Raw genomic sequence first — 27,650 nt, 5'->3', positions numbered from 1 at the left:
TCCTGGTTCTACTGCAGCCCTGACCCTTGCTCATCCTCCTGCCTCAGAGTTCTACACCTGTGGATCCACCCTCCAGCAACAACTCTCTTGTTTCTGGGCTGGGCTACCCCTGACCAAGCTGGATCTTTCCCTTTTTCTAAAAACCCAAGCCTTCTCAGACCTTGGCAGTGTTCCCAACTTTGGACAGTTCCAGTCAACAGTTTTCTTCCAGCTTTCATCAGAACTCAGCTCTCTCTCCCAGGTCCCCGATAGCTTTCTTCCAAGCACCTCATGCCAAGTCTCTGCTGATCTACTGTCCCTGGGTCACTCTTTTCCTCCTCAGGCAGCTCTCACCTGCCCTTCCTGTGTCTGGCTCCTTTCAGGCTCTGACTCTCCCCCTCTCTTCCCCTCTAGGGCCCAGCTGCCCTCTTTCAATCCCAGCTGGGGATCAGCTAGCCAATCACAGGTGCACTGGTCTCTTTCCTCTTAAAGAGCTAGTGTCACCCTGTGATAAGGACAAATGCAATCCTTGGATGTACAAACAGGGAAATATCAAGTCCAAAATTTAGACCAGTTCTAATCACTAAAGCACCATAAGCATTTATAAGGCCATACTGTCCTTTACACCACTCTAGCAATATAAAGGATCCTTAAAATTTTTACACCTGTTTTATACTCATGGAGGAATTCACTAAGAACAATGGGAACAATTCACTAAGCAGGCAAGCTCTACATTCTGCTCTGCCTGAGGGGACAGAGCCTTCCCCACAACTTCCTCTTCAGAAACACCCCAAAGCCCTGCCCATCCACGCCGAGTGTGCCGCAATAGCAAGTGAGAGGGACAGAGTGTCTTTCTCTCTCTCTCACACGCACGACTGCCCACCCTCCCACCCCCGGCAGTGATTTATGTCTCTACCGGCTGCTTTGGGTGCCCAAACCAACCTGCCTGTATCGTCGGGGAGGGGGCGCCTGACCGCTCTTGGGGCTTCCCTTTGCTTCCCCGTCAGAAGTCATTTTTCTGCGGGGAAGCAAATAAATCTGTGGGGGGCATGAATTCTGCGCAACCGCAGTGACGCAGAATTCCCCCAGGAGTAGCCCTAGTAAGTCACCGCCCTACTCTAGCTCCCTTGCTGGTCACTCACCAAGCCATTGTGTTTGGGTCCCACATGTGCTTTTAAGTTTTCCTGAGTCTGAGCAGAGTCTAGGGCTAGGGTATTTCATCACAGAGCAGAACTCAGATATACATAACTCTCCTTTGTCAGGGCTCTTTCATTCAAGTGTCTTATACGAGTCCCTTTAAATAACAATACTTTCCTCTTATCTGAAATTCAGTAATACCTAATCTAGAAGCTTTTTTCAAGCAGAGAGATAGAAATACAGTCCACACACAACATTTTGCAGAAACAGTAAGTAAAATGTTTCCCCAAAACGGCAAGCAGCCTAAAACATCATTTTTCTCTTTTTCATGTTTGAAGATACAAGAAAGGGAGATGAATAAAGAGACATTAAAGCCATTAATGGCCAAAACCAAAGAATCTACAGTCCAGTTTCAAAACTGGTTACAGAAATCTTAAATGCTTCTCTCAGCCTGTAATCTGCGACAAAGTCTGAACGACCACTTACATAGTATGCTGAAGAATTTCTGATATTTACGAACGTGGAAAAGGGTAGTCAGATTATTTTACATAGTGAAAAATAGGTGAGATGAATAAGGCTACATTTACAAATGTGAAAAAGCAAAATATCTGTCATCCACTAGGTATAGTTTATAAACCTAGGTAAGAGCATTATTTTAAATTAAATTGCCAAAGGAAAAGAACACCATTTTAAATAAAATACAATATCCTCTGTTCAAAAATAGCTATCACATGATATAACAGCTTTTTACGGTAATAAAAAGGAATACTGCTCAAGTATTCTTTTTAATTTAACACCTCCGACTTGTTTAATTACCTACTTCACACTCTTGCTTTTATAAGAAACAAATACCCACACATTCTTGTTCCTAACACATACTGCATCAAAGAGAAAAATAATGAAACTTGGTATTTTGATATATGATGCTAACAACACTTCACTGGATTGCTTTTAATAAAGAGCCTGATCCTGCAAGTCTTACTCTCACAAGTAACAAAATGGGACAAGTCACCTGAGTGCTTGCACTATGGGGCACCAAAATTGTAATCATTACATGAAACAACATATTTATGGAGGACAGGGTCTTTTCCCCCCAATCGTTTTGTTTTACAATGTTGCTGGGCCCATTTATAATGTCAACTTTCTGTGTAACATTCATATTTTTTGAAACAAGTTTTGTGCAAAACATTTTCATATCAATATTTATTTGGAGCTAGATTTTGGTATGTAGCTAGTCCTTAGAAGTGGGCGCTGTTGAGCTGCACACCTCTAGGAGATCTCTGGGACTGACTTTGCCTCAGGATGCAAAATACCGCCTGGAGCAGGGACAGCACACATGGTAGAGCGCTACCCCCTCTCTGCACTCTACCAGCTAGGTGAATTGGTGAGGAAGGGACTGGACCAAGTACTTGGTTCTACTCAAGCCATTTGGAGAGATTTGCATTCCAAGAAGTGCATGGAGGGACCAGTCCCTGCTCTCCTGCAAGCATTTGGATTTCAATTGCCCTCGGCCTTTGTGTAAGGACGGGAACAGCCCCTAAGGGTGCTCATCCTAAGAATGTTAAGCTAGTCACCTCTGTGGCCCATTCAAACTTTAGCTACCACATACATTTACATTTGCTACTTTTTACTTCAAGGATGCTAGACCACCCTGCATCACACAATTATTTCATCTGCAGAAATATGAGTACAGAGTAAGAACAGTTCAAATTAAATATAAATCAAGAAGGGAATATATAGTTACTTAGACAACAACTATCATTTGGAGCTTCCCAGTGTTTCCATAGTGAACTCCTTTCTAGACTTGGTTTAAAAAAAAAAAAAATCACATCGGGTGAAACGTGTCAGTTGTTAACCTGAAGGTTGGGACAGAGCTGATTCCCACGCCAATGGAATTGTCAGCTGTTCTGTTAAGATAGCTTCCCAACCCCTTTATTCTGAATTGAGTGGTGGCCTGGGTCTGGCCCCTTATTTGTAAGATTAATGACAGCACCCGATAACTTCATATGACACAGGAGTGGATTTCTCTCATCTAAAGGAAAACACAGACGTGCAAGTGAGAAATGTGAGATTGGTAGGGATAGTTGTTGCCGGGTTCAAGTAATGCAGAAGTCTAGGGCTTTGTCTTTGTTCAATGTGGGGTTTTTTCCCTATTGCTTGTCCACAGTTATTTCTATATATAATTTTGAACTGCCACATAAAACACTGTCAAAAAGGTTAAGTTTGTTTCCATGCTATGCCTTCTGGCACAAACCTATAACAGTAAGGAAATTAACAGTTAAGTGCTGCAAGATAAGAGACCTCCATGCACACAAGAAGTCACCATCACCTCTTTAGTCACCATTCAAAACACCTCAGTCAGCTACAGCTTACTCCACAGCAAACTCACAATGTTAACTACCACCACCACATTTGTGTTCCTTCCACTCACAAACACCAACTTTCTTTGCATTAATATTTTCACAACATGTTCGCTTGTGAAATATGTGCAGTAGAGAGAGGAGGGAGCCACACATATGGGGCAATATGCTATGAGCATCCCAGAGCTGAGCAAGAAATGGTCTGACTACATTTGCCTACCTGGAAGGAGGAAAGACTCATTATTTCAGCAAATTGAGAGCAAAGATTTGCTAAAGTATCCTATGGATGAAGAGCACAGGAACAGCCACAGGGACTCCCAACACCTGCGCAAATGGCAGCAGGCAGAGGGTGAAGAGTGCAAGTGGAGCCCCAGAGACACCCCTGCAGTGTCCTTCACAAATGCAAAACACCGTGACATCAGGGCATTCAAGTCTCTATTTGAACAAAGGATGTTCCGAGTGGGTTCTGGGAGACTCCCATCTCTATGTGGGGCAGCTGTCCATAAGGAAGAGGAGCCATTGGAGAACCAAGGGTTTTTTGGTTTGTTTTTCAAGGGAACTAACACTGCTAGGAAGAGGGATCATTGGGGATTATTTAAACAGAATTAGGGGAAAACAGGCAGTGAATTCAGGATCACTTTGGGGGTGGGCTGAGGCCAATGGAAAGTGTTAGTGAGCATGAAGGGTTATATAGTTACACAGAGAGTATCTGAAATTAAAATTTACAAGTGTTTACAGTAAGCCGATCCAATTTTGCACATAGCTAGCTTATGTCACTAGATGACTGTTTAACTATTACCTTCGTTTTTTCCACATAGCAAGATTGTCTGCTCTTCAGGCAAAGCCTGTTTGTACAGCACTTAGCACAATGAGGCCCAGTTCTATCTGGGTCTTTTGGGCACTCCCATAATATAAATAATAATTGTAAGGCAATACACAACCCTAACTTTGGCTTCGCCTGACTTCTGAGTGTTCAGTCTTTTTTTACTGTTTTAGGTCTTTTTAAAAATGGAGTATGTGTACATTCCAAATCATTTCATTTATTAGTGATGGACTAAGTGGACTAAGACTTAAGTGGCATCAGACCTAAGAGCATGAACACCTCTTAAATACGAAAGAAATGTTCATGTTCATTTGTAATTACTTAAAGTGCTTTCTAAGTGAGGGCTAGAGTACCAAAACAGTACCTAGAAGAAACAACGAACTCTTGGGTATACGCCAACAAGGACACAAGAAAGGCAACGAGTGTGAAAAAGGTATTCTGGAAATACATGGATCTGATGGTGAAAAACAGGAGCAAGAATGTAAAAGAATCTGTTAAAATACTCACTGGAGAAGAGTGCTGTGTAAAGTACTATAGGCATCATTTATTTTTCTGATAAAATTGATGAGATTGGTTTTGTACATGTAACATATTACCGCCTACTCTGACATTGAGTATAGTATAAACAGATAAGCATGCATAATGCTAATTTGGGAATCCTTCAAAACTTAAGACAGTAATCTCTACAAGCACAGTCTGCCAATTCTTGTGAAGATTGTGCTATTAGTCATTTTCTTTTGCTGGCAGCATAGAAGGGAGCTTTCTGTTCTTCAGTGTAATACACTTGTTTCACCATTTCAGCAGCTGCTGGAAGAGAACAAAAGCCCTTCAGGGCACTCTCAGGGAATGTGGTGGTCCAGGCAGAGCAATTGGTCTGGCACAAAAATTGGATACGAGGAGCCAAGCAAAGTGAAATTAAGCAATAAGGCATAACAGGGTATATGTCACAGTAGGATATCACCACACTCGGGTGCATTATGGAGCATGAGTGCCTTTAAGCTGCCAGAGGTATGACAGAATCGTATGGATCACACATGCCCTGAAGTGCCTTAATGAAATATACATACTTTGCTTCATCTCAAATACATATACCGTTAAAAAAACGTGCATTCACATTGTTACAGTTTGGGTCTGTCTCTATTTTACACACAGCTATGAAGCTTAAAACTTTCACTTAAGAAGAAATGGTAGACCTGACTCTTAAACACACCCAACATTTTGTGTTTTAATAAAACTGAAATCAAATACAGCTAACTCAGCCGATGGATTTTCACTCAAACTCACAGGAAGTGAGACCCGAACTTCAGGATCCCCTGCAGATGACCTGGTATTCTGTTGTGTAACATCCAAAGCAAACATTAGGGATGCACAATCTAGTTCTGAAACTCTGGCTTGGTCTACACTTACCCCCCAATTCGAACTAAGGTACGCAACTTCAGCTACGTGAATAACGTAGCTGAAGTTCGAAGTACCTTAGTTCGAACTTACCTCCGTCCACACGCGGCAGGCAGGCTCCCCCGTCGACGCCGCGGTTCCCCCGTCGACGCCGCGGTACTCCTCTCGTCTAGCTGGAGTACCGCAGTCGACGGCGATCACTTCCTGGTTCGATATATCGCGTCCAGACCAGACGCGATAAATCGAACCCGGAACTTCGATTCCCAGCCGCCGAACTAGCGGCTGGGTGTAGACATACCCTAGGAAACAGAGGGAGCTCTGAGAATTAGAGAACATAAAGTTGGGAAGTGAATCTTCCACTAAAGAATCCATTTTTAACCTAAATGCCATATGCTAAGGGCTCCTCTCACCTATAATAATATTAAATATAATGTGAATCAAAGAGGGACAAAAATAAAGAAAAATATTTCAGTCCTTCTACTCTATCTAGAATATCTGGGCTTCTTTTTCAGTTAGACCATGTGTCAACCAACAAAAATTACATAAAGATGAACTAACAACAAATGTGTTGGTTTATCTTGTACTACTTCCTCGGGTGCAACTAGTCACATATTGTTTTAATATCAATATTTTGGTACTGGAAAAAATAACCTCCAAAAAAAGAAATTAATTTAATTTGATTTTTCAGTAATCATTCTGATTTCACTTAATTAGTTTTATCCATATAATGTAATAGCACATGGAAAGCTTACTGGATTCTCAAATAACATTTCAGATTTGTCCTATAGCTTTAAGAGAGACATTTCTGAATTTTCTTTCTAAAAATAGTTATGTTCTCAACTGAATACGGGGTGCTGAAACAATTTTTATAGTGGGGGTACTGATGACAGAAACCATGTATTTGGTGTTTCTTATTACTACTTCAAGACAGCGGGTGCAGCAGCACCCCCAGCACCCTTAGTTCTAGCACCAGTGTATATATGGAAGTTTGGCAGAAATATACAAAATGTTGTATTTAGTTTTATTCCACTTAGGATCCTGTTAAAAGAATCAGTGAACACAAGACTCTTTGGATGATGACTCACAATGTCATCTTCGAGAAGAACTCAAAGTAAAAATAACAGACTTGTATAATAATGTGATCTAATCTTACTTTTGCTGAATAGAGCTGTCCTGATTGAAGCTGGTATGTATTTTTAAGTTGACTCTGCATAACCAGTATGTCATATTTTTCTCTTAAAAATAATTTCTGAACTACAAAAAAAATTTTAAGAATGGAGGGCAAATATTTCCTTGAAGATTCTTCTTGCTCTTCAATTTACAAACTGTGAGCTGGCTCTTAATTTGCTCATTATCATTTTGGCACAATAAGCATTACAGAGCCAGTAAAATGTATTGAAGAAGGCGAACAGCAGTGCAAACTGTTAGCAGTGCAGCTCTCCCAGCAGTGAAGTCACAAGAACTACCCTGTGAATGAAGAAAGGAGGGGGGTGCATGGGAAGTTCCCTGGACTGAACAATACTATAATCTTATAAACCACTTTACAATTGTCATGCTTCAGAGGATGCATTTAGTATTAAAAATGTTTTGAAGAGATTGGATCTTCCATCACTCTTGGAGGAAGATAACCAGCTAATGAACGAACAAGGATATTTCCAGCTTCAACTCTTAGATTGTCCTGGTTAGTTAATGCTTTGCAAGAAGGCAAAAACACCAGCCTGTGTGGCTTAGAAATACAATCTGATTTTTTTATTTTATGTTATTTACTTGCTTTGAAAAGTTTTGGAAACTTTTATAAAGGATAGCAAGTTGAAGCCTTGTTATGCCTTTACTCATATGTGCTGGAACTAAGGGTGCTGCCACACAACCTGGCTTGAAGTGGTTTCCGTTATACACTGGGTTCAATGGCTCTCAGCACCCCCACTATACAAATTGGTCCAGCACCCCTGTCTTTACTACCAGAAAAGAAGAGAGATGCTTCTTAATGTCCAATATGCTTTTTAAATTCTGATTTCAAAATAATATCCAATTTATCAATTAAAAGTAATCCCATGGTATACAATAGGTTGAAATAGCTAAAAACAATACATGCGCATTCAGAAAGCATTAATTACTAATGAATGGTGAAGCTATGCATATTAGTCTAATGATAGTGCTCTACACTGATATTTTTGAGGCCCACAAATTTCTGAGACTTCCTCCATCAGACAGGAGTCAGTGGGCCCAGCCTCTTTCTCCATGTGTCCCCAAGCACCTGCCATTAAAAACCCCCCAAAGCTTTCCAAAATATACGGTGGCACCAGTACTGTATAATAATTAAATTTGACAACTGCAAGTCTTACAAAATTAATGATCACCTTTATGTTTACCCACTTCAAGCAATGAATCAAGAAACAAAGTAATACAGTCAGGATTAATCAGTAAAGCAATAGTACTTTTTTTTTTAAAATTTCATCTGTACTGGCAAGCTCAACTTCACTGATTCAAGAGATCATTGTAGAACTTCTGTAGCAAATCAGAGAACTAGGAAATAGATAAGATGGAAAACAGATCCATTACACCTAATGGTTTCCTAGGGTGCCAAGAAAAGCACTTGTCCCTAAATACTCTCATATAATGTCATTATCAATATAATACCAATGTCAAGCACAAACCAGCTCTAATACAGAATGGTTCAGATAAAATAACCCACTGTGTAAGATCTACTGTTTCTCCCTTACTGAGGAAATACATCCAACTGAAAAGAGCATTCTGTCAAAGTATTGTCCTGTGAGGTACAGACTACAGAGTAAGAAAAATAATTGTATTTTAAAACATAACTGGAATGTTCAATTTAATTTAAGTTCTAGTTAATTTGACAGGTACTGTATCAAGTAAAAACATCCTGCAAGGCCTTTATTGAAAAGGTCAAAGCACTATACAACTAGCTTCAAAGGACAACAGAACTCCCTTCCATTTACAGAAATGTAGCCCTTTGATACTTAATGTAGCTTATCAATATCCATTCATGCTTTGTATAATAAGAGAAAATTAAGGTTCTAAGTGCTTAAGTCATTTTTGAAAAGCGTCTCCCAACTCACTTATGCCCTTCTGAAAATTATATTCTGATCTGTAAATAATTAGAGTTTCTCCCTTTGAGTATATGGAAAAAAAATAATATTCAGGAAAAATATGGAATGGCTAACATTGATATGTCCTATCTCATTCTCACTTCAAAATGATCCCATACCTTTCAGTATGCACAGTCTCTTAACAGGACAGCCTTAGCAAAGGAGTAAACGTAGTATGGTGTAAGACATATAACAAGACAGCAATACTGATGTCACTTTCCTTTAGCCAAAGCTGCTCTACTGTCCAGACTCAAAACTAATCTAATAAGTGTTACTACTTCACATCAACAAGTAGACTATATGTTGTAAATGAACTGTACCTCAGTTATCTATTTAAGCTTTCATGTTGTCTTTACACCCAGTTATCTCCTTGAATAGTGCATTACCAAAAATTCTTGGTAAAGTGGCTCCTAATTTTGAAGTCTCTCCTTTTTATATTTATAAATAAATAAATCAGAAATTACTTGTTGACTCTGAATTTCTGACAGTTTCCTTTCCAAAAATGTCCACACACCCTGCATGAATTTCCACTATTCTGACAACTACTGATCCATCAATAACCAGTTCATGACTCAGACAGTCTTCCCTGACTCTTCCTATATGATTACAGAATATGATAGCTGAGATCTAGAAACCTAACTGAAACAGACAAAGCAGATCTCTCAAAAGATGAGAGTTAGAACTGAACTTTACACTGAAAACCAATTTGATACACTATATTAGAATTTGCAACTATTTATAATTTCAGAAGGTTGTTTTCATTCATTCATAGAAAACCAATTGTGTTCAAAACATTGCAGAGCAAATGTTTACCAATAAAGCAAATGTTTAATATTTTAAAAATAGTTTTCATTTGGCTCTGGGTTGTCAACAGGCATAATTCACTAAAGCAATTTAAGTGAGTACTGTACTATAAGCTTTAAGGTTAAGATAAGCTTGTTTTGTTCAGAATGAGACATTGTGTGGCAAAGTTTCCACAATGATGACAGATACACACACAGTAGACATTGCTCTCAAATTACATTACAGTTTGACAGATGCTGATATGACAACCGTGTAGTAACACACACCCTTTATTTCACTGACAGTTTCAAACAACCAAAATAAAGCAAGATGTACAAACTATGCTTGCTACTACAAAATACCAGAGAACAAAATTAATTTCTGAAATGGGTGCATTTGTTGATGGTACTACTGTACATTGCTGTTGAACTGTATTTTTCAAGGGTATTTCTTTCCCTAGTTTGATTTCTTTTAAATGAGGAAGAGGGGAAGAGGATAGGAAGAACGTAGGATAAAAGGCAGACTGCACAGGAGACCTTGACAATGATCTTGGAGGTAATTTATTCATTCAGTTTTGTAGAATGTTTATAGATTTTTGGTTTTGTGTGTAAAATATAGAGGACATTTGATTACATTTCTTATACACATGAAGTACCATTTAACAACAAAATGAAGTATCAGTATGTTGAATGCTCCCCAAGATAAACAGACAGCCCTCAAGCTCAAGAGCAAGAGTTGTATATGTTTAGCAGACTCTTCTCTCTTTCTTTTATTTTTGTGGGGGTTTTGTTTTTTAAACCGAAACAAAAAGCTCATGAAAGTGCTGGACTGTCAGCAATGGGAAAATGAACAACTCCATTTATCTGCAGAACAGATACAGCACTGGCAGTAACAGGGAAACTTTCTGCATATCGTCTTGCCAATGTGACCTCACCTACAGGAACAATGTGTAGGCATGAGAGGCTTCAGTCTTCCTGATTCATTCCTATCTTTTTTTCTCAGTGGTAAGACTGCCAACAGGGATACAATTGATTCCAACTGTGGTGGTGGGATTCGTGATGTGGACATCTGCCCACAAGAAGTAGGATTCACACCACCAAAATTATTTTACATGGGCAACTAAACCTCCATGACTGTTGGTGTGGACCAAATTCTTAGTAGAGATGAATTTATCACAAGATCTGCCATCACAACTGGGCGCCACCACTGCCAACAGAAAGTTCAAGGATTAAATGAACACTGAGATTGAACTATCCTTTCATCTACAGAAATGGTCCTTCCCGGTCAGGGTTGTGATTTGTGTGTAGAATAATGTAGGAAAACTGGCACTAGAAATGACAATACAATGCCTGTTTTGTGGAAAATGGACTTCAGTTTCTAGGGCTATCAGCTGTGCACTTATCACAAACACTGTAGATTAGATCACTAGCCTCTGACTTCTGGAGTGAAAAATCCAAGTTCAAATCTGTCCCAGAGCACAAATGATTTTGGTGATCAAGGAACAAAAGGAAGTTTAATAGGCAGCACTTGTTTAAAACAAACAAAAGGAAGCACTTCTTAACAGGGCTTTGGAGCGGAGCCCGGAGCTGGAGCCCGGAGTAGCTCCAGGTTTTTGCGTGGAGCTGGAGCGGAGCCGGAGCACAGCTCCAAAGCCCTGCTTCTTAACACAACACACAGTCTACCTGGAACTCATTGCCAGGGGATGTTGTGAAGCCAAAACTAAAACTGGGTTAAAAAAAGAATTGGGCAAGTTCATGGAGGATAGGTTCATCAATGGCTATTAGCCAAGAATGGTCAGTGATGCAACCCCATGTTCTAGGTGCCCCTAGCCTCTGACTGCCAGAAGCAGGGAGTGGACGAGAGGGGATGGATCACTAGATAATTGCCCTGTTCTGTTCACTCCCTCTGAAGCACCAGGCATTGGCGACTGTCATAAGACAGGATAGTGGGCGAGAGGGACCATTGTTCTGTCTCAGTATAGCCATTCTTATGTTCTTATCTCCTACTCCCCATTTCTGAACATCACAGGAAAGCCACCCAACATTTTGGCCTTATTCAATATAACTGGCAGCCTATCTCAGGGAGTCTCGTGTCTGAAACCTAGAATTCACTGATAGCGTACTGGAAGGAAGCTAGTACTACAATTACTCTATAACTAACACTATGCCTACACTTGGGCTCAGACTAGTAATATTAGATCCTCACTTGCATGACTACTACTTTCTGTCAAAACATCCACATACATAAACCTTAAAATAAACATAACTTAAAAGCATCTATAGTATCTTAAATAGCATAATTCCAAATCAGCTTCTGATAACAATGGCAGAATTCCAAGAAATGTTTTCTTTAAAGTTATTTTGGTTCATCTTTATTTTCTAAGCAATTTAAAAAGGAACATATTTAGTAACAAATGTTCAGTGCCAAGTGCAGAATTATCTGTCCTATAAAGCAAGTGTCTTGCACAGAAACTTCCTCAGGTGAAAAGCTGATGAATGTAAATTTAGCTAGATACAATTCTAACTCAGTACAAGATCAAGAAATAGTTTCAAACTGGAAGATGTCTAATAAAAGTACTATGAAGACATATGCTAAAGAAAAAAAATGATAAGGCCCTGATCCTGCACGGACTTATGCATTTGCTTAACACACACGGAGTAGCACTGCTGACTTCAGTGGGACTTCTCAGAGTGCATAAAAATAAATCTTTGCAGGACTGTAGCTGAAATGGTTTAAAAAACCTGCAGTCTTCTGCTATCTCAGACCATGATTGCATCAGACTCACATGCTAGGAACGATTGCTTCTGGTAACTGATTGGATGAGACCCCTTCAAGGAAAACAAAAGGTACTATTGTAATATTCTTCTTAGTCAACAACCAACTTTGCTCTAAGCATGGTTTAGGTAAGCATTATGCTGTTGGGTGTTCTGCTTTTTGGCTAAAAGAAAGTCTGGACAACTTGGTCATTAGAAATCCCACACATAGAAGTAAAACATTTACTCTGGTGTCCTTACCAGATTCCAAATGGGTAGCATTTCATTACAGATAGTGTGTCATTACTGGTAAACTTTGCAGATGACACAAAGATTGGGGAAGTGTTAAACAATGAAGAGGACAGATCACCAATACAGATACTAATACGGTGCCATCTGGATCGCGTGGTAAGCGGGGCTGAAGCAAACAATATGCATTTTAGCCTGTACCTCTAGAAACAAAGAATGTAGGTCATACTTACAAGATTGGGGATACTATCCTGGGGAGCTGGGAGTCTTTAAAAGACTCGTGGTCATGATTAGTAATCAGCTGAACATGAGCTTCCAGTGCAATGCTGTAGCCAAAAGAGCTAAAATGATCCTTGGATGTATCAACAGGGGAATGTCAAGTAGGAGGAAAGAGGTTATACGACTTCCCTATTTGGCACTGGAGTTACTACTATTGGAATACTGTGTCCCAATCTGGTGTCCACAATTCAAGAAAAATGAAGAGGCTTCAGAGAAGAGCCACACAAATGATAAAGATTGTAAAACATATCTTATACTGAATAGACTCCAGGAGCTCAATCTGTTTAGCTAAACAAAGAGAAAGTTGAGGGGCTATTTGATCACAGTCTATATAAGTACGTATATGGGGAACAAAATTTTGATAATGGGCTCTTCAATCTAGCAGATAAAGGTGTAACAAGATCCAGTGGCTGGAATTAACTAAATTTTATTAACAAAACTAAACTAGAAGTAACTAAACTTTATTCTTGTGACTGTTGACAGATTTGACACTTGGTGTCTAGCAAACAGTATCCTGATTTTAAATCTGGGAAGGAGTCCTCCTACTGGAATAATGACTGGAGTACCACTCCGCCGAAGCTTGCATCTGACCTAGAGGCCTGCCCCAATGCATAGGTAAGTACTGAATGGGTGAGCTGAACTCCACCTTGCTGCCCTACAAATCTCAGTCAAAGGGATATTGTTCAAAGAGTCTGTGGAGGTTGCTTGAGTTTGAGTTGAATGTGATCTAACGTCCAGGTGAATCTTCTTCTCAAGAATATAGCAAGTAGGTATGCAGTCCGAAACCCACTTGGATAGTTTTTGTTAGGATATTGGCTGTCCTCTTATCCATCCTGCAAACACCATGAATAGTCTCAGAGAGGTTCTAACCATTCTGGTTCTATCCAGGTAAAAGGACAAATGCCCTACCCATTTCTAGGGTGTGAAGCTTCACTTTGACTGGTGAAGAATGATGTTTAGAAAAGACAACCATGGAGTGAATCGATTATTACTACCACCCAAAACAATCATAGGCAGGAACTAAGGGCAAGGTCTCAGGGTGACCTTGTCCTTGTGGAAGATAATAGAGAGGGGACCTGCCATGAGGACCTGAATTTCCCCATTTGTCCTGGCCAATGTTATGGCCACTCGGAAGGCTGTCTTTACAGAAAGCTGCTGGATTGAGCAGGTAGCCATGGGTTTGAACTGAGGCCCAATTAATCCGGCACTATGCTGAGATCCCAAGCAGGAGAGTGTTCCCTAGTTGGTGGAAAGGCCTGGGTCAGTCCTTTAAGGAATTTCATCATGGTCCTGGCAGCGATGTGACAAGTCCAGTGCTGTCTGGAGTGCCATTCTAGAGGTGACCTGCCCTTTGGACATGGTGGATCTTAACTCCTTCTGATATTCATTGGGGGGCTTGTCCAGTAAAGAGGAGGGTTGATTCCATAGCAGAAAATGGTACTTTGCGAAGAGTGCCAGATAATTAGTAATCCCAGCCTGAAGACTCTCTAAGGTGTACTCTTTATGTCCGAAAAGGTTCAGTTTTTTAGGATCCTTTTCTGTGGGAATCGACCTAGTTTGTGTTCAGACCTTTCTTGTGGAGCTTGGATGATCAGAGACCTCAAGGTGGGAGGCTGGAAGGAGTACTCAAATCCTTTTCCCAGCACCTTATATCTCCTATATACATACATGGAAGTTGGCAGGGATCGATACAGGAGCATGCCATACAGTTTTAGCTGGTTCTAGCAGTACCTCATTGATTGGTAGGACCATTCTAGCTGATTGAGAGAGCCGGAGAACACCCAGCACATTATGCGGCTTTTCTTGTCTGATGCCAAGTGAAAAGTCTAGAGTGTCCATTAGCTGATGAGTCTTTCAACTCATCTGAAAGGGGTGTGGATGGAGGGTTGGTCATTTCCTCAAAGGGGCAGTGGCTATTGGTGTTTAGGGGAGAAATCATGCCCACTGACTCTTTGTTCCTCCTCTACTACAGACTGTTGAGGGGTTGGTGTCAGGGCCAATTGCAGAAGCTGTTTGGGGGAGGACAATCTTAATTTACAATTGAGCTGGGGAGATGCAGTACCTGATGGTGTCATCAGAGATTGGGACCATGATGGCTAGACTGCGGTACTGGCATTGGGGGCTATCGGTACTGTGTGCTGAGGCAAAGTGGTTACCATTGGTCTTGGAACTGGCTTCATGATCAATGGGTCAGCAACATGGAAGGCAATGTATGCACTCTGGCAAGACACTCTCAGTCTCAGTAATCTTCTAAGGTGATACTAAGAGGCTCAGGAGATCTTTTGCAGCTGCATAGGGTTCCAGGGTGATTGGTACCAAAATAGACCTTTGCTCCATTATGATCAAGGGTGATGGCTCCAGTGTCTGCTCTAAGGAAGCTGCCAGCCTCAACTGTCCCAGCTCAGGAACCAGAGTCAACAGCTCTGTCCTGGCCAAGCCACTAGGGAGCGATATTGAGGAGCAGCAGCCAAAGGGTACGCTCTACCTTCAGTACTGGAGTAGTTACCCTCTGCAGCCAAAGAGTCCCCCACCAAGGACTTCAACAATGTGAAGCCATCCATTTCTTTGGTTTTGAAGGCTGAGAGGGCTCTGAACATTAATGTCTCTTCAAGGAGAACTCTGACAAAGAGGAACACCTTTCTCTGATTTCTGGTAAGGACGGGGAGCACTCCTGGATTAAGTCGAACTCCCTCTAACTGATCAAGGATGACGGGCAAAGGCATTCTTCTCTTACCTTCTTGATTCGTGAAGCTTTGGCGAAAGACAGAACGAAAAAGGGGGTTTGAGGACCCCAAAACAAGTGCCACTAACCAGCAAAAATCACTAGCTGCATGTTCATAGAGTAACAGCTGACAGCACACTCTGAACAACGACAGTACAAAGGAACAGAAGGGACCCTGTGTGCCTGGGCACCAAGTGAAAATAATTAATACTCAGGTATAATCATAATGGAGCAAAGGTCTTTTTTTTCTTTTCTTTTTTAACAATTTAGGAAGTTTTAACATGTTTACTAAACCTTGCCATGTAAATATCAGGAACAAAACAATCATTACAACTGTTCTCTTTTGTTTAAAGAGACATTATACAGGAATATAGCCATCAGATCTTTCTATTTAACAGGTTGTTACCATGTTACAGAGTGAGCATCATTACAACACCTATGACATTTCTAGTGATTTTATTAAATTGAGTGAAACCTCTATATCCACATATTTAACAAACCATGTATGTCTATCAAATGTTAATATTCAAAAAAATTAGATAGGTGGGGTTTTTTTATGTTTTTTTTGGCAGGTGAATTTTTTCTGAGTAAGGAATAAAAGGTAACCAAATATCAAGCATCTATCTGTTTTGCTGGATACGTAATTAGTATGTTAATCCCATATTTTTGAACCATTCCTCAATGGTTGGGCTATTTTTCTTTTTTCCATTGAGGGACTACCAATAGCCGAGAGGCTACTAGCAGATAAGAGATTAATTCTTGAGTTCTGCATGTAGTTTTGTATACAGAATTATACAAGTAAAATGATTTTGAAGTAGGCACATTACTAAATTTCTAGATACAAATTTTCAAAGTTCTTAATTTTACCCAAATATTTGCAAGGTTTCTTCTTCATATATGCAATACTGTATTCATCTGTACACAAGAGTATTCCAATGTGCAAACTGGGTAATTGTGTCTCTAACTGTAAGATTTTCCATGCATGGAAACAGATGTGCTTGCAAATACTTTGGGCACAATTAAAAGATGTTCTTTGAGAGGTTGCCCCATACTGCCAGATCACAACAGTATTAAAACTACTGAAATAAATTAATGAACTAGTACACACTTTTTAATTTTTTTTTTAATAGTGGTGTGGCACTGTGTACTCAGATTCAATTTCTACTGACGACAGGAAGCAATTTCTGGCAGACAGATTTGCTACATGTTACTGGATGTTTCAGTGACTCTTTTCCAATAATAGGTTGAAAACAAACAAACTAGACAGGGGAAGATATTTTCAAAATGTAGTTTTCTATTTTTGGAAGCCCCACCCTACTTTAGAAGTTAAAGAGTTCAATTCATTTCAGAAACACACACAACGATGCATTTAATTAAAATGCTCACATTCCCATTAAATTTAGGTAAAGAAGTTTAACTTAGAGATGAACAAGTCTCTATACATCTCTCTCTGGATAACTGTCAATACAAACAAGCTTGTGGATACAACATTCTTTTAGCCTGTACCTTCTTCAAATACTGTCTCTAAAAGTATGGGAGTGATAGCACAGAAGACCCTAACATTGTGACAATACAGCTGGCTTTTCTGCTTTTTCAGGAAGTAATGTCCAGTATAGGAAAATACACATAAGCCGCACTTTGTAGGTACCAGAAGCTCAGGCAAGAATCACAATACATCACCTACCTGCAGGCCTCTGCACACTCCTGTTTCCAGAGTTATTCTAGTTCAGACACTGTCTTAATTTCACCTCTATACTAAGTTGTTGCAGACCTTTATTCAGTTGTACCGTATGAAAGTTACTTGCCATAGTCCGAGACTAAAAACATCATGCTTGTAAATACTGCTAAATTTGCTGAACCAAGAACTGTATGTTAACCCCCGCCCCCACCTTCCTAAAAAGGAACTTATTTGCTACTATTTTTTCAAATTGGTAGCACACAGACAAAAAAACAAAAAATCCACACAAACATTCACAAGGCACTTGGCCCTGCCACTTGGGAAATTTGGGTTCAATTCCAGGACAAGTATTTCATTCTCAGCAGTGGCAGAATCCTGGGAAAGCATCACACTCATCATTGTCAAGTTTGGAGAAAGAAGCATATCAGTCTCTTAACAGTAACTGCTACATGACTAGTAAGTGGGGCCAATAGGCTGCAAATAGAACTCTTTCCAGTGCTGTCTCAATTCTTCTTAAAATGATGGTGCACAGAGAAAAATAGAGGGGGGAAGAGATATTTTCAGGCAAGGGCAGTGGGATAACATATGCTGTAAAGGCTCCCATAGTGATCTCTGCATATTATAAATCTGCAGTAAAATCTTCAAAGTAGCTGGAGTTTATGAACAGGGGGCCCATTTAACACTTGAACAAAAAATCCAGTAGGTTTACGTCCACATTATCAACTAATTTGAAAAAGTTCTTTTATTCAAAACACAGTGTTTTTTGAGTTACAGCAGCACAAACATGTTTGACCATAGCCACTAAAAATAAATTCATTTTAATCCAATTTATTACCCTTAATAAAATTCATTCTTGAGAGGAGTTGTCATATGCCAAGTTTCAAGTTACAGTGGATTTTTATGGCAAAAGTATAACCCCCATTTTATGGGTTAATAGGGTAAAAACTGACAACTTTATAGCCATGATAGCTAACAGTATGCACAAGATATTTCTCCAAGCAACATGGAAACAAGATACTTTTTTTAAAACTTGCATCAAAAGTGCACAAAAATGTGTGGGAGATTTTACTAAAATGGCAAATGCAAAATATTCCACTGAATCCTGTTAAATAATAATTAAATAATAAAAAACAGAGAAGCAGTGACAAGGCAAAAAAACATGATTTGAAAGATTCGCAACCTGTCACTTCATTATCAAGCTGATGGGGACAGTTTTTAAATCCCTGCCCTTTCAATTAGGATGTATGAAAATGCATTATCTACATGTTAACAACATCAAAACACTCTCACGGCAGATGCTCAACCCTGCACAGTAGCCATTTATTTCTGAAGTATGTGATGTACAAACACATGTATCCTGACTGGAATAGTATTGGAAATTCAATTAACTAATAATAATATTAAAAATGTTGGTTTAATTTTCCTCCTCCACAATCTGTTCTAAAATTGTTGGTGTACGTTTTTTTAAAATGCCTCCCTCCCTTGACTTGTGATGGACCTGAAGAGGCAATGCTTTACTGCTTCTGTTTCAATAACAGGTCTACTGCAATCTCTAAAGCCAATTTTTCAAATAATTATTTGCATCACAGAAAAAAAAAATCTCTCTGCTGCATTGTGTGTGTGTGTGACTGTTTCTAAGCAACACTGTTGTTTCAGATCAAACATGAAATAGTCATCTCAGTAAAGGTTCAGCGCTTTTTCTCTGTACTTACTTATTCTGCATCATGTTCATTATAACCCAGTCGAAGGGATAGACATTCTTCCCAATGAGATTCTTGAACATGATGAATGTTTCCATCAGAAAGTCCTAAAGTAAGAGGGAAAACATTTGAAAAAGGCCACTCTTTCAGATCAATTATGATACCATATGGCTGATGAAAACTCACTTGATTAATGACTAAGTTCAAAAAGGTATCTCTTGCTTTGTTGAATGAAAAAATACAAACTACTGTTAAGGTAAACTTTATATTAATTCTATAATTATATTATTTATCCCTTTCAGACGATATCTGTAATAAGTATAGGGTTTTTTTCTTTTTTTAAACTAAATAGTTCTATATTGTAATCAACCAATTCATGGTATAATTCCATGAAAAAGAACAAATGACAAAAAATTAATCAAATTGAAATTTTTTGCTGAAGGTCATTCCAGCTCTCATTGATAAATATGTAGTTAAGGATAAGCATGAAGTCTTACAAAATGAACTTCATAGTACATAACAACATAACACACCAGTCAAAGAAGAATAGATATATAAAATTGAGATCTGTCAATCCTGTTTTGAATATAAACGTTAAAACAAACTATTTGTATAGGTAAAAAGATGGAGGAAGAAGGTTTTAAAAATATTTCCTACGTTAAGCAATTAAGGGTCCAATTATACAAAAGTATTCACTGGTGAGTAGGTGGATTCTCCAGCGTAGACTTGTTTTAAAAGTTATGCTCTGGTTCGAATTAGAATTAATTCAGGGAAGTCCTATGCCTGCATTATATGGGAGATCAGAGTAGATGATCATTTTAGGCTCCCCCTGAAAAGAGACACAAATTGGTTCTGCAAGAGAAAAACTGATGCTGCACAAAATAAGCTTGGTGGCATAAGCCAGTTGATTTTTGTATAGACATGAACAAACAACTCTCCGGAGAAAGAAACTTATGCAATTTACATGTGCTGTGAAGCACCTAGCACAATTTGCGGTGCTGTAAAAATAATAAGGTATATTAACATGCAACACTTTACAGAGCATCAAAACCACAGAAAATATGCAGAGAGCCAGAAAGAGCTTATGCAACAGCTCCTCACCCCACACAATGTACCAGCTAGTCCCGCTGAATTTTTTATTCTTGATACAATTGTCTCAGTTATTCTAGTCCATGGCTATTTCCTGTGCTGGAGCTTACACGGAACCTTGTTCAACACCATCTCTTCAAAATGTCAGATTTCTCCAACACAGAAAAATGACACCCATCTGTCTTTTCATGCAAGACAGTGTTCTCCCATTCGTCTGTCCATCCAAAGTCTTAATGGAACTCCATGCTTGTTTGAGTTAATCTTTCTTGCTCATTGTCCTTTTAAACATTTTAACATTGGTGTGAGTCCTGGTATTGAATATACCCTGGGAATGTTATTGCTTTCCCTAGAATACTAGAAGAGGTGCATGTTTCCAGGATATACAGCTCTTCCTGGTCAATATTATGAATACTGCCATTGACCAGCCAGGGAATTTCTCACCTCCAAGAACCAAGGAGCTCCTAAGCATGCTCAGCAGCTGTACAGTGAGATGGGAGTGAGAGAAAGGATGACTGGTTTAGAATGTCTTGTGCAGCATTCTGCAGCAACCAAAGGAGGAAATATTTCACATATTTTTATCTGATGAATTGTAATTAGGTGCAGTGGCTATACAGCCAAAGAGGCCCACAAAACATCAGATGGCACAGAATATGTATTTTAAAGAAACACCACTAGGTGAGTAAAACAGCTAATGGTAAAATTACTCTCCATAGCACATCAGTAAAAGAAGACATTCTGACATTAAAAGAAGTGACTTCCCAGACTTCCAGAGTTTGCAACTGCTAATAGTTAATATGAGATGCTACTGTTGCATAAGGCAAAATTCATTCCAGGCAAATACTTCACTAGCTCAGTAAATGTGTTCTCAGTTTAGTGATCAAACTGCATACTTCACTACTAGCTTTTCATATATGTTACAAATTTTTAATGATCATATTGCATATTTTGCTGACTGCAATCATGTAGTATTTCTTTCATTAAACTACGTTTTTACTACATGAAATGGTTGATTTCCTTGTTGATCCTGCTTCATAGCTTAATAACTGAGACGTCAGTGGGAGATGTACTCATGTGAATGAGGGCAAATTTGGGCCCATAGAGTTTATCTTTCTGAATATTTTATGAGTGCAGATACATACTTTCCTGGTTTCTTATAGCAGATTTCATTTTGTACTTTATTAGTTCTGCTGGATGCTTCAGCTGTGGAGTTTTTGCACACTTTGCTGCATGTGGTGGCAGATGAATTTTCATGCATTTTGCTGATCAACTTGCATACTTTACTGACCATGAAGGTGGTGTAATGTCTGATTTGTGCTAATTTGCTGATTCAGCCACGTATTTAATCTATTGACATTTACACTTTAATAACCCCATTTTCACAAAGGTACTTTAATCATCAGCACGTAAAGTTTATTGAATAGAATTTATACCCTCTGAAGTTTACTTATTCATTATGTATTTATATCAGTGCTCTCTTGGCAGTTTAGATTCTATCCTTCCTATATGATTTTGTGCCAGTATGGCTTGCATTATGAGCAAAAGTCTGGATTTTATTTTTAATCATCAGCTCATGCTAAGTTTCCTCGGCAACTTTTAAGGTAAGAAACTTTTAGTGCTACTTTGAACCAATACAAACTGCTCTAATTGTAAAGTAAGGATACAGAATCAAATTGTAGGAGCAAACCATGCAACTCTTCCTTCATTATAGCACAGCTTCTGCCTTCTGACCAACTGAGAAGCCTACTTGATATGTCACTGAGGACAAGAAAGATCTGAAGCCCTCTTGGCTGCTGCACCAGTGAGCTTCACACTGGTGACAGAGAAGGGGTAACCAGCTGAGCTCCGAGACAGATGGGTTCCATTTGCAATCTTTCTGGTTTTTAAACTAAGGGGAAGGGAGAGGACGACGGACAGTGTATAGACAGACAAACAGGACTTACAAAGAGATCAGGGTGAGGAAAGGGAATGGAGAGCCATTTATTTTAGTTCTCCATTTTTTAAACACAGTGTTTAGCTGAGATTGGCATGAAAAAACAAAGAATGCAATTTTCCTTGTTTCAGCTGACTATCCAGCAAGCTGTATATACAAAGACCTCTAGAATGGTGGATTATAGGATTTCAGAGTGAGAGTTTCTGAACACAGAGAGAATAAAGGCGATAGGAAAGGGAAGAGAACCCTGACATTGCCTGCCTGTTGTGTGATGGCCTCTTTCCCTGCCTCACCTGACTGTTCATATCAGGCAAACTATGTTTTTTTGACCGGAAAACACCGGAAACGGGGCTGAGGCTGCCCTGCTGTATTCTCCCTTCTTCCCAATAAGCCTGACCCTCTGCCTTGTAGTTGGGTGCAGAACGGAGAAGAGAATGCCCCTTTCCATCCTTCAGGCCTCCAGACATCACACACCATGTTTCACAAGCTCTACTGTTCACAGAGTTGTGATTTTCCAGGAGTTCTCCAGTAAATCCCAAGGCTTAGTAAGATCATTTGAAGCTCTCTACAGAGCACATAAGAAACATGGGAACTCCATGTAAGGAGGATTTTAGGGGACAAGCAACTCCCTTGTAAAGCATCCCTTATGGTAAGTGGATCCCCCACCTACCAGTGACATGTATTGGCAGCCAGGCCTCCCCAGAGCACCACTATATAAAGCAGATGGCAGGTGGGCTCCACACCAGCCCATTTATGGGGAAAGGGACACTTGAAGAGTAGGCAGATATGCTAGGGCTTTAGTAAGGGGGGATGTTTTCATATAGCTTGCAACTTTTTTTTTTAAAAAAGGAGTAAAATCTTCAAACTATTGTGGCTTTTCTGAAGTAGCAAGCAAAGTGGCGGTTAAAGAAAGCCAAAAAGCAATTGCTTTAAACTATAAAGCAGCCATGAAAGTAATCTCTCACACTCCCAGTAGTGCCAGTTCAAAATCTGACTTCAGATGAAATACTTAGTACAGTGGTTCTCAACCGGGGGTCTGCAGCCCCCTGGGGGTCCATGACTCCTTTCAGGGGGTCCACGTGGCCCCGCGTCTGAAACCTGGTGCCCCAAGCCCCGGCGACCTCTGTGCGACTAAAGCTCGGAGCGGCGCGGGGATGAAGCCAGCAGCCTCCCCTGAAGCAGCCCGGGGCTGAAGCTGGCAGCCCCAGAGTCCCATCTCCCCGCCATGGGCAGAAGCCCTGAGCCCATGGGAAGAGACGGGGGGGGGGGGGAGGGAAGGGGGATCAAGGGTGTTTGGCCCCAAACTACAGTGCCTTACCCAGAGTGGGGCAGCTCCGCCTCCCCTACTTCCTCCTCTCCCCAAGCCCTCCTCAGACCCAGGTTGTAGGTGGGAAGCCAGAGCCAGGCAGTGTGGGGCAGTTGTTCCTCTGGCTGCTGGTGCCATGGAGCGGGCAGCTGTGGCTTTCCCCATCTGCTGCTGGTGCCCGGGGTTGTGTCTGCTCCTCAGCTCCCAGCCCTCTTTGACTGCTCACGCAGCCGGTAAGAGCCGCCTGGGAGGGGGGGCCCTGCTCTGGGGCCAGCACAGCTCTCGGGGAGCAGCCACCGCAGGGAGGCCCTTCTGTCACATCGCCCCTAACTATCCTTCTCCCTGCAACCTGAGCTATCCCCCACGCCCCCACACAGCCTCTAGCTACCCCCTGCCTGCACCCTGAGCTACCCCCTCCCTGCCCACGCATTCCCTAGCTACCTCTTGCCTGCACCCAGAGCTACACCCCTCACTACACACAGCTCCTAGCTACCCCCTGCTTGCACTGAGCTACTCCCCTCACTGCACACAGCCTCTAGATACCCCCTGCCGGCACCCTGAGCTACCCCCTCCACACCCACGGATTCCCTAGCTACCCCCTTCCTACCCCCTGAACTACTCCCCTCACTGCACACAGCTCGTACCTACCCCCTCCCCACCCACGGATTCCCTAGCTACCCCCTTCCTACACACCTGAGCTACTCCCCTCACTGCACACAGCTCCTAGCTACCCCCTCTGCCTGTACACAGCCCCTAGCTACCCCCTGCCTGCACTGAACTACTCCCCTCACTGCACACAGCCCCAGCTACCCCCTGCCTGCACCCTGAGCTACCCCCCGCCTGTATGTAGCCCCTAGCTACCCCCCCTGCCTGCACCCTGAGCAGTTTTCAAACTTTTTGAGCTGAGTCCCCGCTTTGAGTTATATTTTTTGGTTGCAGCCTCCCACAACCCAGACAGGTTGGGTTGTCTGCTTAGGTGAGTCATGGGGTGGATGTGGCACTCCCTCCCTGAGCCCCGCCAACCCTTGCCCCCCCCCACCAATAGAAGTCAAATTATGCCTATACCCAAGGGTCCCCCCTATCATCCCAGAGCCCCCCTCCCACCCCCACTGGGCCCTGGAGTTTTTATACATATTGGGGAGGGGGGCTCAGCAAGAAAAAGGTTGAGAACCCCTAACTTTGTAGATAATTAAACTTCCTGGAATGGAACCATGAATCTTACATTGTGTTCTCCAGACAGAATCTACATGAATCTTCACAAAATTTAATAGCCCTCCAAAATGGTGGGAAGCGGTTAGCAGCACCAGGAGTGCCTCCCAACCCCTTCAACCAGGGTCCCCAAACAGAGACAGAAACAAGAGGAAGTGGAGGAGCACAGGACACAAATCAGGAGAGAGAGTTTGAGCTCAGTGTCTCTGAAGTTGAGGAGTTTCAAGGAGGGAGTGAATGACCATGTCAAAGGCAGCATATATAATAGATCAAGAACCATGAGCATGAAGAAGTGCTGTGGCAACCTAACCAAGGGGAGGACTTCAGTGAGCGGAGGTTGTGAGCAGTGGATTTGGTGGAAAACGTAACTACTGATTACATTTATTTGTATAACAGCAAGCAGGATTCAGCTTCTCTCTTCACTAATTTAAGAGACAGCTGAAACAAGCACCCCAAACCAGTAGATTCAATGTTTGTAAAAAAGGTGGTGGTGTTTTTTAATTAATATTCTAAACATAATGTAGACTGTTACTTTCATTTGAATCACATTTATTCTGAATGGTACATTAGATTAGAGAACTTCACAAATTGATTATAAAGTATGTAAATACTAAAATATGTACATTGATGAGAAGTTACAGACTTTGTTGATGACTTTCAAGCCACTCTTCTATAGTTAGTGTACTAAGAGAGGCCCTGATTCTCGAAGACTTTTTCAGGAATGGAGCAGTTGATTGTTAGTAGAGTGACCTGAAGGAATTTTAGGTAGAATTATTGGCTTATTCGGGTAAGTATCTCTGCTCAGATTTCCTGCTGGGTATGGCAAAATCATAGAGATGCTTCTGAACTTCATACTGAATAGATCCCAACAGCACCAACCCATAATGCAGTGGGGTTATAAACAAAACCTGCTATGACTTAGGGCTTCTCTACACTTAAAATGCTGCAGTGGCGCAGCTGTGTTGCCGTAATGCTTCATTGAAGAAGACATTACCTATGCCGATGGGTGAGGTTTTCCCATTGATGCAGATAATCTACCTCACTGAGAGGCAGTAGCTAGGTTGATGGCAGAATTCTCCCATTGACCTAGTGGTTGTCTACACAGGGGTTAGATGGGTATAGCTGCATCTCTCAGGGGTGGGGATTTTTTACACCCCTGAGTGATGTAGCTATATTGAAATAAATTCTTAGTGTAGACCAGGCCTTACTTCTCCATGAGCTCAAGGATCTGTTTATGAAAGCTCTTCTGCTAATTCTTTTGGCAGAAAGTTTTTGAGATCCTGCTTCTTGGCATAAGTGCTAAAGCTATGCTTATCAAATAGTCTGAATGTTAGCTGGGAGTTGACTTAAGGAAGAGGCTTTCAACGAATTGCACGTCAAAACTATACGGCCTCTTCACAAATCACAACTACATAGTTGTTTATTTCACATTTGTACATAGCCCCATAAGGGTACATTGTATTATCATCTAACCCATATATTCTTATATTAAATCATATTTCTATATACTTCTGGCTATACATAATTATGTGTGTGTGTGTATGTGTGTTTATTTTAAGCGCAAGTCTTTTCCTATGTTGTGTTTATATCAAATAATGTACATTGTAGTGGCATGAGGTGTGTCAGGCTCTGGTGCCAGGAAGTCAGGCTTGGCGGTTAGAGTGGTGGTCAAAGCCGGACGTAGGATTGGGCCCAGGCTGAAGACAGCGCTGAAACTGGGGTCCGGGGACAGACCATGGGTCAGAACCAGAGTCAGTGGACAAGACAAACCGGTATCATAGTTGGAGTCCAGACGCAGGCCAACGGTCAAAGTAAGGTGGTCGGAGTCACTAGACAAGCCAAATCAGTATCATTGTCAGACTTGAGATGTAGGCCAAGGGTTGAAACCGGGTTGGACTCAGTCCAAGTGTCTGGAGGTCAGGAGGTGGATATAGGGCTGGAGCAGGTCAGTAACAGGGCTGGAGCAAGGTCAGATTAGAGCATGGACAAGGCTGGAGCACACTGGAACAAGACTCGGGCAAGGCTGGGGCAGGAACTAGAACTTGAGGGTCAACTGACCCAGGCCCTGCTCAGGGAGAGGCTGCTGCAGCATGCCTGAGGGCTGAATCACTCAGTCTGTTGGAGGACTGAGTCAGTGCAGCTGAGTGAGCAGCCCTGGTCTGGCTGCAGGTTTGCCTCAAAAAGTGGCATTTCCTTTCCTCTCTCGTGCGGTCCTGCCCCTCACTCTCCTACTCATCTTGCTTTCTTTCCCCATCTAATACCTTTCCATGCTCTCCCTCCCCTCCTTCTAACTTTCGCTTCCCTCTCTTTTGCCCCCTTCCCACATCCAGTGCTCCTTCCTCTCTCCTTGCTTCTTCCATCTGTCTGCTTTTAGCTGGGCTGTAACCAGGGCCGGCTCCAGGCAACAGCGGAGCAAGCACGTGCCTGGGGCGGCACATGCTAAGGGGCAGCATTCTGTCCATTCTTGGGGCGACAGAGTCCAAGCGGCTTTTTTTTTTTTTTTTTTTTGCGCTTCGGCAGTTCGGGCAGCAGTCCCAGCATTTTTTGTTTGTTTGGTTTTTGTTGCTTGGGGCGGCAAAAATGGTAGAGCCGGTCCTGGCTGTAACTGGGTTTCCGAGGAAAAGCTGCTGCTGGCTATACCACAATCAGCTGTTTGGCTGTTATAGGGGTATAAAGAACAAATAGCTAAGCGCATACCACCTACATACAGCTGAGTAGAGCAGGATTGACAGCAGCAGCAGCTTCTCTTTTGAAGCCTTGCCATAAGCTAGCAAAAGGAAGGCAGTGGGGGTGGGGGGGGGTAAAGGTGAAGAAACTGGATGGATATGGATTAACAGATTTTACATATACATACCTCACACACATACACACACACAAACACGTGTATAATAGGTTTGCTTGACACACTTAAACATAATGCACTTAACACTGAAAAATAGACACTAACAATAGAAAATCAGCCTTTTAAAACTCTCTCCAAGGCATTCAGAATTTTACAGAAATTACGTAGTCTCTAGCTGTATCATATGAAGTGAACACCTTTACAATGGAACTACTGTCTTTAGTGGATTACTATTTAATAAACTATTGTTTAAAAAAAGTCTATCATAAAGCAAAGTATAAGGTCAATAATATATTCCAGGCTATG

The 27,650-nt window shown here is 41.2% G+C and overlaps 1 protein-coding gene across 2 annotated transcripts in view; it reads right to left on the bottom strand.

The window, feature by feature from the left end:
• DOCK1 (dedicator of cytokinesis 1) overlaps window positions 1–27,650 on the bottom strand; it is a 558,093-nt gene that overhangs the window by 198,435 nt on the left and 332,008 nt on the right. For both annotated transcript variants that reach the window (XM_065408426.1, XM_065408427.1), the window contains one exon: window positions 18,981–19,075. In XM_065408426.1, the coding sequence (XP_065264498.1) occupies window positions 18,981–19,075 (95 nt within the window). The remainder of the gene's footprint in view (window positions 1–18,980; window positions 19,076–27,650) is intronic.

The sequence above is a fragment of the Emys orbicularis genome, chromosome 7, assembly GCF_028017835.1.
Source record: "Emys orbicularis isolate rEmyOrb1 chromosome 7, rEmyOrb1.hap1, whole genome shotgun sequence".
NCBI lineage: Eukaryota > Metazoa > Chordata > Testudines > Emydidae > Emys > Emys orbicularis.
The sequence above is the reverse complement of the archived record's forward strand: the minus strand, read 5'-3'. Positions and strand labels throughout refer to the sequence as shown.